Source organism: Oreochromis aureus, linkage group 17, assembly GCF_013358895.1.
Source record: "Oreochromis aureus strain Israel breed Guangdong linkage group 17, ZZ_aureus, whole genome shotgun sequence".
NCBI lineage: Eukaryota > Metazoa > Chordata > Actinopteri > Cichliformes > Cichlidae > Oreochromis > Oreochromis aureus.
Genome location: NC_052958.1, coordinates 17,710,167 through 17,727,907, shown reverse-complemented (window position 1 = coordinate 17,727,907; position 17,741 = coordinate 17,710,167). Strand labels below are relative to the sequence as shown.

Here is a 17,741-nt window from a genome sequence, read left to right as displayed (position 1 = left end):
GGTATTTTAAAAAATCGCCAGCAGGGGTCCTCGTAGCACACCATTACAGAAGTGCGACAAGTGGAAGGAGAGGACAGGAAAGAACTGACCTTTTGGTGAGAGATTGAGGAACTGGTCCACTTCATGAGGCTCCAGTTTAATTTTAGGGCTGATGTTCTCCTCCTTTATCTTCAAACAGAGGAAAAGAGAAACAGCAGGTGTTAAAATGTTACAAACATTAAAAAAAGAAGAAAAGAGCACAAATATCTGATTTAATCATCGTTTCTCACCTTGATGGCTTTGCTCTGGTTCACTGTGATCTGAACCGAGGTGGCAGCAGGGGCCAGGGCCGAACCCTCGGAGGTTTGGGGCCCCTCACTGGTGGCCAGAGAGAGGGAAAGCGTGGGGAGCAGGGAGGGAGTCTCACACAGGAGCCCCTCAATGGCTTCCTCCTGCTCCATAGGCCACTCAGCTGAATCGCCATCGGACTCTGCTGCAGAGGAGGCAAAGCGTGCTCCTGTTAGTGCTCTTTACCAATGAGATTAGATTAGATTAAAGCTTATCTACCACTGCACACAATAATACCAACACTTAAACATCGTGCAAACAGTGATACAGCAGCTCCATAAATATTACGGTAACGGCTAACACATAGTGGTTTATAGAGCATTAATGCTTCATTAGCAATCTTAACTTTTGAGTTTTAACTTTTGTTTACAGTCCTTTCACAATAAAAGCTATAAAAGCCTTGATAAAGCAGATTTAGTGGTAAGATGCTGTTTGACTGTTTTCTGTCTTTTGTTCTTTCTTCTTCTGATTCTGGTCTGATTCTCAGTGTGATGATGTGAGAATCAAAGCAGGGATTTTACATCACGACCCACATTTTTTGAGTTTAAGTGGGGCAGACCAGTGAGACTCCACTTTCTCCCAGTGAAGTTCATTTTAACTACACTTTCAATCCCGGTGATATGATTTGTATCAAAAAATAAAAAGTCTTTAAAACCAACAGCTGTGATTAATAATCACTGTGAGCTTGAGGACAAGCACCCCGGTGCTTTTTATTGGTCATCCTTTAAAGCCCCGATCATTGTGTTGGCATCTCACCTGCTTCGCTGCCGTGCTCTCCGGTCAGGTGTGACAGGGGTGACTGGGGTCGGCTGTCGCCGCACAGCGAGTAGCTGTGCTCGGCGGTGATGTGGGGCGGAAGAGGGGAAGACGGGGACAGGTCGGCGCCGTCGTCTCCCTCCATGGACTCCACCGAGTCTCTCCCCCCGGACAGGAAGGGGTCGCTGAGCAGCTGACCGAGCAAAGCATCCTGGGAGAGGTCGTCCAGCAGCTCGGAGAAGTGCTGCAGGGAGGAGAAATAAAGCACTATGAATTTTCAGAGGATGTTTAATTTGAGCTCCTGTCACAGACATGCAGGAGGAATCAGACAGATAATTACATAAAGCCACATCGTCGGGAGCCTACGACCGTCAGTCTGTAATTACAGACTATTAAACTGTTTATTGGCACCTTGCCTCGATGTTTCCCTCAGCTCTCCCTCGGAGAAGACTAAAGCAGCCAATCAAATACTCAAACCTCTCCCCCACTAATCACAGCTTCTCTTTCAGTGTGTGTTTGATTCTCAGTGTGGTGACACATTTACCAAACACATACAGAAGTTTGGAGACAAGCCCTCTTCCTCCCGGCCTTTGATCCCCCATCATCACATTCCTTATCTCCTAAGCAGGTGAGCATGTGTAGATCTCCCCCCTGTGATTGGCTGTTATGACTGACATAAACAAAAGGCAGCCAAAGCAAAGTATGCTGGAGATTAGGCGATAACATAGTGAGATAAATCGCCTACATACACCCGGCCTTCCTCTGCTCCTCTCAGCATGCATAAAACATGCAGACTAGACCTCCAGGTTTGATGTTTTGGTCCCCAAAACAAAGGAAAACAGAACATCGATGTCTTATCCTGTCAGATAAACCCAAACATACTCAGTTTAAAGAAATAAATAGCAGATAAAACCATTAAGTCCTCACTTCGCAGTCGCTATTATACAACAAATGTTGTATAATGTTTCTAGAAAAACTTGAATTACAGCCACACACCTACATGCTTCCACCAACCAGTTTATATCTGGTCTGTCCAGAAACACTACATGTACATGTATGAAGGGATAATTGAAGGAATTTAACAGAAATGGAAGTGTACAAAAGTTCAAATATGGACGTCGATGCCAAGAAGCCACAAACTTTAAAAGGTGGACATCAAACATTAGTGTCACCGGTTCAAAAGTGAAATAGAATCACAATGTTCTGTTCTGAAGTTATTACACCATGTAGTTAAGGTGTTTTTGCAGAACATTTACAGAACGTTATGACGTCGTTCGTGTCTGAGTCGGTGCCAGGATTCAGAAAACATAATTCCTCCTGCTACAGCAGTCGCCAGCATGGAGGCAGTTATCGTTTCAGCCAACCTTGGCCTAGGGCACTTTTTTTTTTTTGTACCTGCCCAGATAAACGGTGAAATAAGATAAAACTGCATTACTTTTATTCAATATAAAATAAAGTAACTGGTAATAAAGTTACTGTAAGTCTGTTTGAATATAGTCTACCCTTGGTGCCTCTGTTTTGTTCTGCACTGAGCTCGACTGGAAAAGCTCCCTTCTCCTCTCAGTTCTGCAGCACACTTACACTGATATTCATCCACGCTCCACCCTTACTCACTCACTCATAAATAAAAGTTATTTAAAGCAGTTTAATCTGGAAATAATCCTGTGTTTTTTAAGGTCTCCCATCCCCTGTCACAGTTATCGAGCTGGGCTATGAAAGTAGGCAGGCCTGATTTATCAATGTTAGCAAAACACTTATTCAATGCATAAAAATTGCTAACAGGAAATCAAGATTACGAAGATTATGAAAAAATATAGGCCATTGCTTTTATCATGTGTGCAGTTTTTCGTCCTTTTTAGATATATTTATTAACTTGTCATATTCAATTCTGGAAAAAATTGCTAATAATATCTGGTGGCAAAAAACACAAGTACCCGAGTAGGTGGGTAACTCTTTCCCTCTTGGGTTGCCTCCCGTGGGTAACGCTTGTTTCTCTTTTCTGAACGGAGCGGTTTCGATCATGCTTCCAGAACAAAATGAGCAGGTGTGGATCAGAAGTTAGCGAGGGCGATCGCCACCTATATATGAAGTTATATATTAAAACACGTGTTCACTGATATATCCTGAGCTTATCAAATGCCATCTTCAAGAGGAGCAGGTTTTTCACTTAAATAAACACATTGTATGTGTGCATACACCCAATGACAGACACTTTCTTTTTTTTGCACAGCAGATAGATTTGGCACAGATTTTTCCTATATACCCAGGCTTGGAATCGGCACTAGGAGTACACTGGCATGTACAAACATGTGATTTATTTTGGCAAACACGCCTTTTTCTTACTCTTAAATCCTAACTCTCCTGCAGTTTTGTCACTGATGAACTTCCGTACATTGTTTATCTCCTTGTGGTGTTACTGTGAGCTACGCTTTCTATTTGAGTTGTTTTATCGCTCGTATATATTATCGTATTATTCTTTTAAGAAACAGAAATGATATACAGTTACCCTTAGGGATCGGATATATTTCAAACTGACAAAGCTAAACTTTTCCAGCCCTGTCCTCGCTTGAACTCGCTGCTTCAAAAACATTTGTGATGCAACTTCAAGTTCTGCTGGGACACAAAATAAGAAGCAGGTTTCCAATTGCAGTTTCAGCTACATGGGACTCGGCCAGTGTGAGAGAAGAAAACCATTTAAATTAGAGTGAAGCGCAAGACGAGGAAAACAACCTATAACGACACCGATGGTTTGGACAAACTGTTATAAAACAACAACAAAACAGACAACAAAAAAGATGTATACATGAATGAGAAGAGGGATAAAGAGAGAGTGAAATCAAGACGCAGGAAACGAGGAAAGAGGAGGACGACCGAATGCCAAGCATGCGGCTTCGATTACAGTCTGAGAAAGAGAAGGCTTAACTTCTAGCATTTTCTCCCACATGCACAAACACAGAGGCTTGAGGACGGCCCTTATAGGGCAGCATACAGAGGTCATTTCACTGTGTGTGTGTGAGTGTAATGCAAACAGCGACAGCACACCGTGAATCTATTCAAGAGGGAAGACAAATATTTACACATTTATCCACCTGTGGGTTCTATTTTAACCTCCAGAACAGCGCATATAAGTGGAAACAACCCATTATATCAACATATATTACTGTGTGTGTGTGTGTGTGTGTGTGTGTGTGTGTGTGTGTGTGTCTGTGTGTCTGTGAGAGAGAGAGAGAATGTGAACAACTACTGTGGACAAACATTTACAGCTTTACCCCAATTCCAGCATCTCCTGGCAGCAGCGGCATTACCGAGGCATCTTATTACTTTAAACCATTTTAAACAAGTAAAGACACAAAACACTGACAGATCTGGGTGTTAATTACAGTAATAATAATCATTTTAAATATAAATCGTAATGATAGAATAGAATAGAATAGAATAGAATAGAATAGCTTTTTATTGTCACTGTTACAAGAACAGTGAAAGGCAGTTTGGCATCTCTCCATGTGTGTGAAGTACACAATAGCGTAAGTATTTACACAATGACAAATTTACATTTACACAAGAAAGATATGTACAAGTTATACATACACCTGCAAACATACACGCACATATATATATATATATACATATTTGCATCTGTACATGCATACACACACATATTTCCACATACACACTTACATCTATATACATACATACATGCCATCTAACTAGCAGGTGCATTGAGAGGTGCAGTGTGATCAGTGGTATTGCACATTGAGTGTGTGGGCGGGGATGATATTGCACATTGAGTGAGGGTGGGGTGGGGGTGCTGTTGGAACTATACTAAATAATGTTATAATAAATACAGTTTAAAGAGGTAGGGGTGTTGTTTGCATTGCGGTCATAAATAGCGGTCATAAATACCGCTACAGTTCAAAGACTATCCTCATTTCCATTTACAGCGATTAATATTTGGTGGTATGACTTTGTTCTGGGACCTCCCTGTCCTTGTATACCACGAGCAAGCAGCGAGAGTCAGAGTGTAAAACGAAGCAGGCATCACTGACAACATACATGACTTTGATAGAGTCAGAAAAAACATGAAAAGAAAGATCTGGGGTTGAAAGTGGGTTGCAAAGCGGCTTGCAGATGCACAGCAACTGTAGTGAGGCTATATCTGCTGAACCAACATAGAACAAACATAGAAATGAGACTGTATTTTTGTAATTTTACACAAATTTTAGATTTGCATAGATCTTAGGATTATCATACTAAGAATTTTGAAGATACGAGGTTCGTTACCTTAAACATAATCACATCTAACATAGTAGCTTAAGCCATGTGACTGCGTTTATTTTAGCATAATGTTAGCATATTGTTTCCTACAAAAAGGTGTGTGCGTGTGTGTGTGTGTGAGATGGGGGGGGTGTCGGGGGGGTGACAAAGCTTTAAAATCACAATAAGGCCCGAAAAAAGCAAAACCCCAAAAAACAGTGGGTGTGTTTTTTTAGCTTTCAGGGAGGAGGAGTAATTACATACGATGCAAATCCATGTTTACAAGAGAAGGTCTGGTTTATGGGACATCTGATACCACCCCAATGTCACAATGACACTGCTTCACAACACCGCAGAAACAAACTAACTAAATAAATATAAAAACAGCTTTTATCACATTAAGTTTAGTTTAAAAAATATCAATAAACAAACATGGAGGCTCAGAAACGAATATATCCTCCTCTTTCTTGAGAACAGGAAATGGGAGAGGTCCAACTCCGCCTGCTTGAAAACAGAACCACACCAAAGGCACACAGTGAGGCTTTATGAGCTCCCTGTCATTTCTGCTGTGGGAGTTTGTGGTCATGGTTGTGTGTGAGACTGGGCTGCAGCATAGGTCACTGGCCGGGTGTAGCTCATCACGCACAACAGAAACCTCTTTGTCTCCGCATCCCAACAGAGAGGTGTAATTTAGGGCTGGCTGTAACCCGACGCTCTCCAGCTGGGAAACAACCATGAGAGCTGAAGCCAAAATGGGAAAATTGGGAGATTACACTAGAACCAGAGCAAGAATCAGCAGGTTACTGACTGACTGAATATGAGGCTGCCCTCATATTTTTCATAATAATGTTTCTAATGTAACACGCAGAAACAAGCAGAGGACTCAGCCGACGGCGCAGATCGCAATCTTTTAATTGAAGTCGCGATGAAATCTGTCAGTGGAGGCGGAAATGAAGACCGATAATGTCTCGAGCTGTGATGAGACATCAGTGCCGTCTGCGGAAATCCCGTGTCATCCAAAGAGAGAGACAACACAGCCAGCAGCTGAACAATATTTTTCATATATCAGGATCACATCAAAGGAAACGGGATGAAGAAAAAGCACCAAACTGGGACACATGAGCTAGATAAATAATTTGGAGTTTGAGCTGTTTCAAATTGACTGTGACTGTGTTAGATTAACGCCAACAAGCTAAACAGTTTCGTCACTTTACACCAGAAGTGGCACGCAGACAGCACTGTGGAGACAAACCATAACACTGATATCTCTACAGCTGTTTACTTCACATATGGCTAGAGACCAGTCAGCGAACCGCCTGGCAACCACCTGTTGCTAAGGGAAAATGTGTACTTCTGTACCGGTTGGCAACATGTTGGTTGCTGATATTGCTGCTTAGCAATTGCTTTGGCTGCTAGCAGATTTGCTAGTAGTTTGCTTGGAGGATGGCAACTTGTCTGCAAACGATCACCAACTGCTTGCAGACTGAAACTGAGAAACTTCAAAATAAAAGTTGTGCCTTACCGCTACAACCAGAATCTTTCAAAGGGCACAACTTTTACTTTGAAGGCAGAGATTCTGCGTCTTGAGTTACACTTTTTCAAGATTCGGCAAATAGCTGGTGTTTACAGAAATCTGCGTCTTTAGTGCAAACTACAGGAGATTGTAGCTTGTTAGTGACTAAAACAATCACAAGGAAGTTTTTGACCCAGCTCCATCTTTGTCAGCAACCATTTTCCAACCATCAGGGGAAAGCACATTTTTCCCTAGAGACCGGAGGTTGCTGACCAGTCTCTAAGCCTGTGTAACTTAGGCCTGAAATATGTACTAAATAGGCATTCACTCATATGAAATTTGGCTCAGTTATGTGCTTTTGGTTTGATTCACTACACTACACCTCCAGTGTTGGGAAGGTTACTTTTAAAATGTATTCCACTACAGAATACTGAATACATGCCCCAAAATGTATTCTGTAACGTATTCCGTTACGTTACTCAATGAGAGTAACGTATTCTGAATACTTTGGAATACTTAATATATTATCATGCTGTTTACAACTACATGAATGTCCTATTGCTGTGATTTATTACTGTTACTGAAGGTCCGCGGGTTCAAACGTAGTAAAGGGACCTCTGGCTAATACGTCGGTTCGTGTCGGGCTGGTAGCCAAAACTAGCTTTACTTTGTTGTCTGGGTCAACTTTGCTTGCCAGAGACAGAGAGAGGCGTTGAAAGGCTTCTCCAACGGAACTTATTTTTTCCGGAGGAAAACACGAACACAGTGTACAGTTGAGTCTTAATAGCTTACTTACAGCTGGGCTCGTCAGGCACTCTTCTTGGCTGCTGTGGTTATTATTATATTTACATGCCCAGCTCCCGCTTTTTGCTCCGTGACAGCTCGGACTTTCCTTTCTCTCCCTCCCTCGCCGCCACAGACACATAACGGGTATGGTAGTCCATTCTCCCTGCAGCACGGACTACACTGCCCATCAGGCTACATGCTTTAGAGCTATGCCTGTAGCATTCTGCCTTTAGCTAGCACAACAACAACAACAAAAAGCGCTCTCACCCAGGAAACACGCAGAGAGAGCGCGTCCCTGTAACCATGGCAACCGTAACGCTGCCGCCTGGAACAACAGAACGTAGCTGTCAAACAAACCCAAACAATCCTGACCATGACAATATGAAACAGGGAAGTACCGCCGTGTATTCCATTTATTTCAACAAAGTAACTGTATTCTGAATACCACCTTTTTAAACGGTAACTGTAACGGAATACAGTTACTCATATTTTGTATTGAATACGTAACGGCGGTACATGTATTCCGTTACTCCCCAACACTGTACACCTCAGTAGCAACTGCTAGCATGAGAGCTAACATAGCACAAAGGAAGCTAAACAACAAAGAAGTTTGGGTTTTTAGAAAAGTAAGAAAGTTTAAGTCAAGCCTAAAACAATAATCCCAGCATCTTCATCACAATGAGGATTATATCTTATTAATTTAATACTGAGTACCGGTAATGGCTGATACATGACTCCGAGGCCAACTGAAAATGAACCACAGCAACCCTGCATCTAAATGTTAGAAAATAAAATAAAACCATTGGGATTTAAGAAATATCCAGTCCACTGCACAGCAGCCAGTTGCCAGGCAGAAGAGCAAGCGGTAAGCCTCGACATCTGTGTTGATCACCAGTTAGCAGCCAATTTAACAGAGGGAGGAGAGGAATGTCCTTCCAGGTCTGTAATTCTTCTGTAAAGTACGGTGTGCGTCTGTTTTAACCCTTAATGAGCAGATCCTAAAGCTCGAGGAAAGTTTGATGATGTCCCCTCCTCCCATTAAAGCCCAAACCAGATGTCTGCAAACTATAAATCACACAAAAACCACACAGGCCCCACCGTTCCCTTCCTCTAGTGTGTGTCCAGCTGACTGAGTGTGTGTGTGTGTGTGTACCTTGCCCTGGACTCAGCTGTGTGTACTTTTGCTGATGACACACTAATAAAGTACACGCGTCTGTGTATCAGCACCAACTGAATGACTCAATAGTTTGATGTGGATCCCGATGATCTGTCCCGGTCGCTTTACTGTCACTAATAACCGACACGTGTCCAATTATCAACCGATAACCAGTGCAAAGGGTTGAATGAAGACCTGAACTTTCATCTGCAGGAATCTTCTATCTGACTAACGCATCATTTTGTTATCGTGTCCTGCTACGCAGTCATTAAGAGATAGAGAAGCGAGGCTTTCTCCTCTAACTTCTCTCAAACTTGCTCTCAAATTCTCTTGAAATCCGGTTCCTCGACCCTCTAGTTTGATTCTCCTAATGCAGGCCCTCTGGTGATTCAAAGTGTTTCCCAAAACACTTTGAATATTTGCATGTTTGGTCCTCAGCCGCTGTGGTAACTGCACTTTAGCAATGAGTGAAACTCCTGCCCCCGGAATGATAACAATGCATACAAGCAGTTTTAACACTTAGCTAAAGTGTGTACACGTGCACAGCGTTTATCACCCGAAGAGCAGAGATTGCTCTCCACTAAGTACAACCTTTAAACACTCATCGATGACCTCAGAAGCAGCCTGTCACACATGACACTGATAATGATGTGAGCAATATTTGTGCACGTCTGCCATTTTTAATCTAAAAAAAAAAAATCCAACTGCCCCCTACAATTTTTTTTTACATTATTTTATTAAATAAAACTTTGCCTTAAAAGTCTTATTATATTTTAAAGTTTACACTCCTAATCTGTCTTTCATGTACACGTTTGACCAAAGACAAATGTACAACCAAACAGAAATTGTTCAAGCCTCTGATGGGTATGAACTATGCGCTTTATTGTGTTTCATTTCTCTTACGGTGTCCAGTAAGTAAAGAATAGTAGCCATTGCTAACCATTGTTCATCACCCCCCAAAATTTCTCCAACCCCAGTTCCAAAAAAGGTGGGAAAAATAGAATGAAATGATTTCCTAACCTGGTAAACCCAAATCTTATTCACTATAAAACACAGAAAACATATTAAACTGGAAAAAACTTATAATTTAAACAGACATGTCTCAAAAAAGTTGAGAAATGTAAAAAGTACTATATGTCTGTGAAGGTTCTCAGTCATCCAGGTCATCGTAGTCTAAGGAAGAGTAAAAAGTAGACTAGACTAAAAAGTACTATAAAGAGCAGACATGCACCAATCTGCAAAAACTGTGTCTACAAACTGTGGAACAATTTTTAAAAAATGCTCCTCAATTCAAATTTGTGACAAATTTGAATATTTCATCTATATTACACAATATCATCAAAAGATCCAGAGAATCTGGAGAGCTGGAGGTTTCTTCCTGTTAAAAGTGAGTTTTTCCTTCCCACTGTCACCATATGCTTGCTATGGACACTGAAAAGCTCATAAGATCACCTGGAAGTTTTGCATAAAGACAAGACAACAGTTAAATCTGCAGTGAAATAAACTATTAACAACTGAAAACGTGAATCACAGCAGTCACACATCACAAGCCTGGAAAGATCTCATTAAAGAAAATTGGAATGACAGAGGCACTGATTCTCTGCAGTTACATTTTAGTGAGTCACCAAACACAACTAGATGCCTGAAGACTGAGACAAAACCCTGCATGCTATTATCAAACTAAAAACAAACTGCAGAGGATCAGGCGGACACAAATGTCTTTCAGAACAGATAAATTAGTTTAATTAGATAAACGTGATGGTTAGCAGGATCATAAATAAGTCTGGAACCACTTTAAACCTGTCTCTGGCACTGGGCTTGATCCTGGTATGCTGTCCGAGCTGTGGCATTGATACTCTCTGTGTTAGCACAACAAGACAAATCACAGACCTTGGAGAGATTCGGCTATCTGGATCTTATCTGAGGGGGGAGGTGGCAGTAGGAGGTGAGCCCAGCACCGAGCCCACATGTCCAGACAGCCAGGAGAACTCACAGGATGCAGCTTCCATCACTTTTAACAAACTGTTTGACGTAAAACAAGCGATACGGTTCACGGAGATCCACCTGTTTAAGCTTCATCCGCAGACACACAAACACACAGCAGTCTCACCACAGCCATGAGGGAATTCGAAGAGATGTGAAGCTCGGCCAGAAACGACCTTGTTTGACAAAAACCTCTTCATTCCAAGAGAAACACGATCTGGTTCTCACACCGATAAGGACACGGAGACACTCCCTGACCCAGATTCCCGACATCGATCCCAGCTTGATTCGCTAAACCCCCCCCTTTTGGTAATCAAAGGTGCAGCGAGTGCACCAGGGGATAAGAGAGGATAATAACAGGGGAAGGCAGAAAAACAGCAGCTGTCAAGGATGCCTGGATGATTAGAAGCACAAATAATGACTATTTTCATTCAAATTCAAACTTTTTCAGCTTTTCTAAACAGTCATGGGTACTTAAAACTGAAAAAAAAAAGTTACAGGATGCCAAAACCTCTAAAATATTAAATTTATTATCATTTAAAACAAAGAACAAGATGTTATCATTTTAAAAACTTTATCAATTTAATCCTCCCTCAAACACAAAACCCTTTTGGTTCATTATTTGGGGTTTTTGGCCTCTAACCTCACAGTTAGAGGCCCAAAACCCCTAACTGTAAGGTTAGAGGCTCTAATCAGCTTATTTCCATTCACAGGAGGCTGTTATCAATTACAAAGCTTTTAAAATCTGACGACCTGCCCAGCACTGAGCAGCACAGCTTTTTTTATAGTTCTTCTGACTGCTGAAAGAAGCACTTTTTGTATGTCTGCACTGCAGGAACTGCCACTTAAAGCTTTTGGGCCTTTTTTTACTTCCAGCCTCGGGTTAGGTACACGCTGAGCCTCTGAAGCAGGACTGTCCCAAACATGATAGTAATTTATAGGATAGCACAAGTTTTTAAAAGCCTGTGTAAACACTGGAAATTTTTTAAGCATGTAAACAAAAGCTTTTAACCATTCTCCCCACAAAAACAACATTTGACAACCTCAACTGTACCCTTAATGACGAGTTTTGACACCTCAGTATGCATCAATAACGACGTGGTTTGTCGACTATTAGAATAGTTTCCAGGTTTTTACAAGGGTAGGAGGGGGCAGAGATCCCCCTGGCTAACTGAACCAAACCCACTCACTCTATTCTGGAAGCAGGCTGGAAATATGAGCTTCAGGGATTACTCCTCATAGGCTTCCAAGAGGTAAAGAGTTGACATTAGCCTTGCAGAATGTGGAACACAGCACTAAGAGATGGACTGACAGTGAAATCCTTTATTGAGACTATATGAAACAGATTAAAAAACAACCAGTCGGCAGTGAGGACAGAAAAAAGTCCTCAAATGTACAGAAGGTAGTTATAGGTATAACGTACAAGTTCAACTGTTCGTTAAAGCAAATATCTAATCTAAAAGTAGAAAATATCCAGTGAGCCGAAGTTCTCTGTGTGAAAATGCCAGAGGTCAGAGGAGAATGCCCAGATTGGTCCTTCCCTTTAAGACAGTGCATCGATCTTTCAGTGGCTGCTTCCAGCAGAAAGGAAAATACAACACGAAGTTCAGATCATCTCAAACTGGCTTCTTGAAGTTCTCTGCACTCACATGGCCTCCACAGTCACCAGATCTCAGAGCACTTTTGGGATGTGGCGGAACGGGAGATTCACATCACGGATGTGCAGCGACTGCATGATGCTCTCATGTCAACATGGACCAAAATCTCTGAGGAATGTCTCCAGCACATTGTTAAATCCCTGCTACAAAGAATTAGAGCAGCTCTGAAGGTAAAAGGGGTCTGACCTGGTACTACCAAGGTGTTGTAAGGGGGTAAATGCTCATGCAATTCTTCTCATCAAATAGCTGTTTAAACCTAACAAGAAAAATAACTAATAGCTTTTGAAAAGAAAGGATTTACTCTACTTTTTATTCTATTTTTGTGTGTGATGAGCATTTTTAACATTTTACAGGCTACATAACCAAACAATTGGTTTACATTATAGTTGACTGAGTAATTTATGGTAAAAATATTTATTAAATGCAGCTTTTGAGCAATCCTAAAGCAGATTTTATGCTCTGCACTTGCTCAGAGGTCACAAAGACTAATCAGATGCTGTGGTTGAATCTGAAGGACTCTGTGCCCTAAAATTGAGAAACTGTTCCAGCACACACAACATTCTGCATCAGCATCAGCAGTGATATTATCACATATCAGACTTTGTTCTTTTGACACATAATGGTAGGGTGGAGAGACGGTTAACGGATGTAAACAGCAGGATGTGAGAGAGAATAACAGCAGGCATGAAGTCCAGCAAGGCTGTTTACCCTCCACCCACATATGGACAAACACAGAGACACAAAACATCTGAATGTGGCAAAAGTTGCAGCAGATCCATTTAAAAATAAAGGTTTCCAGAGGTTAACATCCATTTCCTGTCCAACACAGCGGCCTCAGACCTCATTAATGTTTCAGGCTGAATTATTTAAAAAAAAAAAAAAAGAAGAAAAAAAAGCCTTAATGTCAGCAGTTAAGTGGAGCTGCGACAGGAAATGTGTTCAAAATGGGAATGTCTGAGGTCCCGGAATGGAAAACATCCCGAGTCAAAGTTCAGAGCTGTGAGTCAGCCTCTGTCTGAAGCGTGCAGTGATGGTACTGGAAATGCGTGTGTGCAGTACGGAGTACGCACAAACAGACCCACAAGGAGACAAATGGAAAAACCGTTTCAGGGTCCCCTGACGAGTAAAACCCAACCCATCCCCTCCCCCCGCCAACTCCTCTGCCTTTCTCTATCAGTTTCTCAAAAAGTTCCAGCTTCAACCCCCACAAACACAGACTGACACACACTTTCCACTCTTTCCCTGTCATACTGACCTATCATCTGTGCAACCCCCACTCTTCCCCCACCGACCCTCCAGATGTTACACAATGACTTCAGTGGAGAGCAGGCAATGATATCAGCCTGTATTTATTTAGCCTGTTTTTACAGTGGAACCTATGAGAAGAATAAATGTCATAAACAGACCAACAGTGAACCGATTCTGCCTGATAATCTGGATCTTATTCTTCTGTGTCACGAAGCTCTGCTGATGCCCCAAACCCTGTCTTTGCTGAAGCAAATACTGGATATTAATTCTTTGCTTCTTCTTCTTATTAATAATAAAAAATATATTGCTTTTCACTGTTTGTGAAAACAGTCAATACTGTAGGGTCTGATACTTTAGAGGAAAAAACAATTAGCAGCAAGCTATACTTTATATTTTTAAACCATAATACAGCGTAATAATAACTTTGGACTCATGAGATAGTCAGAGTTTAAACGTTAAAGTAATGGGCCAAAAATTGTGACTTTCACTATACATATATATATATATACAGTATATATATATATACACACATACATACATACATACATATACATATATATATATTTTCACAGGTCAAAATATTGGTACGATGTTAAAATCATTGTGTGGTCTGTCTCTAGTCAGAGTCAGCAGGGAGGCAGTGTTTCTGTTAAACACAAGCACAGCTGCCCCTCATCTTGTGTGCATTTCCTTCTTAAAAACTGGGTCAGCACACTCCTAACTTTTTCCATCTCTGCACTGCTAACACTGACCATTACACTCACACATCTCCATCTGAACTCCTTCACCCTTACTAACACATACTTTGAGTTCTTGCAGCTCTCTCGAGCCTCTGATTTTCTCCCAACAACACCAACTTCTTCAACACTGTGTTGAAGTGCGAAGATTTAGGGATTTATTTGGAGCTAATCTCTCCTAAAGCTCAGTTTATCACTCTTCTCTGTTGTGTTTTTTTGTGTTTATCCGGTTTGTTGCTGCAGGTTTCCTTCCCCTGAAGCGTTTGTTGCCGCCAGATTCGGGGTAAAATCTGGGCCGGCGCTGGTCTTGCTGTGCACCCTATAGTGAGCCGTCTTAATCCTCCGAAAACTCAAATACTTGCCTGGGCGCGTTGCTGATCTTAATTCCCCTGTTAGCAGAGTTTTCCTGGGGTGGATGCTTTCCAAGCAGACGCATGCTTCAATGAAAATTCATGCAGGCTGACGCACACTTGCACACATGTGGTGAACTCTGCATGGATGACCGGGCCTGTTAGCATCTCATGTGATTGAAAGATTCAGGTTATAAAAAAGTATGCTCTGTCAGAAGAGCAGAACATCTAGTTTAAAAAGGATGCTAAAATCTAATGTTTGGGTAATGAAAACATAACAAGGATGAAATTCCTCCATGTCATGCACAAATGGAGTCTGTGGACCCCAAAGGATATACGGACCTTCAGTAGTTTGTGATTCTTTCTCCTCAGTCTCTCCACACTTGCCCTAAATAATGTGCTAAAACTAAAAATGGACTAAATATTTAGCTTATGTTCCACTTTCAAGACGAGCACAAACCGGGCTGCTTGGTGCAGTTTGCACACACCCTAAAGTGAAGCCACATCTGGCATCCTCACACTCACATGCAGTAACTTTCTGTGTCGCTAACATCTGCTGCAGCTCACCAAGAATGACTGAAGTAAAAAAAGAAAAAAAAATGTGTGTTTAAGGCCTAAAGACAACACGGGGATGGAGACCGGTCAGTGACCCTCCAGAGGGCGCAAGGGCAAAATGCGTGTGGTGAGTGGTTGGATTCTGTTGCTAGAGTGAAACTGGTTACAAAGAGGTACAGGATGCTACTTAAAACCTTCTTGCGATTGCTTTGGTTACTAGCAAGATGCTGCGAGCACCAGCAGCTCACATGAAAGATGCCAACTTGTCTTTAAACACTCGCCAACCCTTTGTCGAGCTGTAGTGAAAGCAAAAAGAGCGCAACACAAATCAGAAACAGAGAAAGGTGGGCCTTCAAAGTAAAGGTTTTACCTTCTGAAACACGCTGGTAAAGTGCCACAACTTGTACTTTGAAGGTGAAAGCTCTCCCTTTCCAGTTTGTGACAACTGTTTTCAAGTTTCAGTGCAGCTCGATGAGCAGTTAGCAACTGTTTATGTGGGTGACTTTAATGTAAACTACAGCATCGTGCTAGCATCCAAAGTGATCACAATGAGGAGTTTGGTGCCGCACCCTCAACAGCTTCAGCTCCCCAGTAACCGGTCATCGAATACTTCATTTTTCCCAAGTGACCAGGAGGTCGTAGGGGGTACCCGAGCAGGCTTGTGTGTCTGAGGCCTTTAAAAAAAAGTCCTCATCAGTAGTTTACATTATGGCTGCGAGTCAATGAGTGGGAATGCCAAACAAATGTGGAAAATATGGGATAAAACATCAGATCCAGCGATGCAGAATATATTTAATTTTAAAGACTTAGGGATTCAAAATGATTAAAACAAAAAATTCAAACTGAATTCAGAGGTGGAAAAAGCTAAAATGCATTTGAATTTGTCTCAGATAAGTTTTTATATCTTTCTGCTTTTGCAGACTCATGTTGTATAACCGACAACTGTTCATTTGGTAATACTTTATAATGTCTAAAGGAAACCTCAAAGACTGACATATTTGGCATGTTGCAGAGTGCTTTTCTGTGGAAATTCTGCAGAAGTTTGGGTTGAACGCTTCCTGTAGGGTAAGAATCTGCATCTTGAGTCAGATTACAGCGATACTGCTAAACATAATAGTCCATTTAGAGGAGATTCATGGAAAATTATGAGGGAACGCATTAATATGTGAAAGAATGAAAGGTTAGGAAGCAAAACACACTGATTAAGTCATTTTACATACAGAAAGACGAGTCAGGAGCAGCTGCAGAGATGTTTCTGGCATTTCCAACAGGAGCTGACTCGTCTAGCAGGAGTGACGGATGAGGGGGAGAGGTGGTGGATGATGGGTAGAAAGAGGAGTGAAATGCTAACTCAACAGCAGATGGACAGATTAGCATCTTAAACAGGTCTGGATTGGAATTTTGTTGAGTCACAAGGAAGGTTACCAGCTACTAAAAAACAAAAACATCAAAGCTGAGTGTTTCTTGGTGCTCACACTGTTTAACACCCAGTTTACAGGCTTTACACGCTTTGATGTTTAATACATGAAATAGTGGAGCTCATGCAAAAATCCCAAAGTCTCACTACAAGCTGCTAAAGCCACTGAAGTTCTGTTTATTCTGCAAATTTAAAGTTTCTAACATGGACAAAATCCTGTAAAGCAGCTCGGAAAACTCGCCTGAAACTCTTACGTTTAAAAAAAATGCTTCTAAAGAATAAAGAACCAGAGGTCAGTTATCTGTATTTCACTAACAGCGGCTTCTACATAAAACCGCCTCAAGGCTCATTTAAGGGCTGGGTGTATAAACTACTCGGAGGGACATTGAACCCACACCCTGCTAACCACACACAGTCATTTAAAACCTTTTATGGTGCCTAAAGCTGAGGGGAGAGGGGGCAGAGAGATAGAGGATGGAGCGAGAAAAAAGAGAGAAAGGTAGAAGGAGACAGAAATACAGACAGAGGGATAAATTTAGCTTTGCCTCAAAGAACCAAGGCTCCTGTGGATTTTCCATAATGATCCCTCCCCACGCTGATTACTACCTTCGCTTTGCTCTCAAATGGCTGCACGCCTGCAGCAAGCTCAAGTCTGAGTCCACTTTCAAAGTCAAAAGAAAAGTTGCATCAGATTTGACAAAGGAAAAAAAGTGTTGCTCATCCTCCTTGTGTGTGTGTGGACCATCTGCAGACCACTGTCACTTTTAAGGGCCAAAACACTGACATGATTAACGAGATGCAGGAGAGAGAAAAGTCAGAGAGTTTATTTTCAGTGTAGTTCAGTCACATTCTTTAAAAACTTTTCACTGAGTGCAGTCCAGCTTCAGCATTAAATAAATGTGCATTTAAATATTTTAAAGCAGGAAACTTTGAATCACTCTGCAGCCATGCTTGTCTGTCAGTTCGGGATGACAAACATACGGTCTAGGGACAAGAATTGA

The 17,741-nt window shown here is 41.6% G+C and overlaps 1 protein-coding gene across 3 annotated transcripts in view; it reads right to left on the bottom strand.

Moving 5' to 3' along the window:
* The window catches only part of creb3l2 (cAMP responsive element binding protein 3-like 2), a 35,554-nt gene that overhangs the window by 8,967 nt on the left and 8,846 nt on the right, over positions 1-17,741 (bottom strand). Inside the window, exons 1-4 of one of the 3 annotated variants that reach the window (XM_039601195.1) lie at positions 7,647-7,687; positions 1,084-1,327; positions 270-472; positions 90-168 (exon numbers count right to left, since the gene is read on the bottom strand). In XM_039601195.1, coding sequence (XP_039457129.1) covers positions 90-168; positions 270-472; positions 1,084-1,228 — 427 coding nt within the window. In that variant the 5' untranslated portion in view covers positions 1,229-1,327; positions 7,647-7,687. Of the gene's footprint in view, positions 1-89; positions 169-269; positions 473-1,083; positions 1,328-7,646; positions 7,688-17,741 lie in introns of those variants that run through there. The other 2 variants (XM_039601194.1, XM_031746391.2) reach the window with 2 other exon arrangements.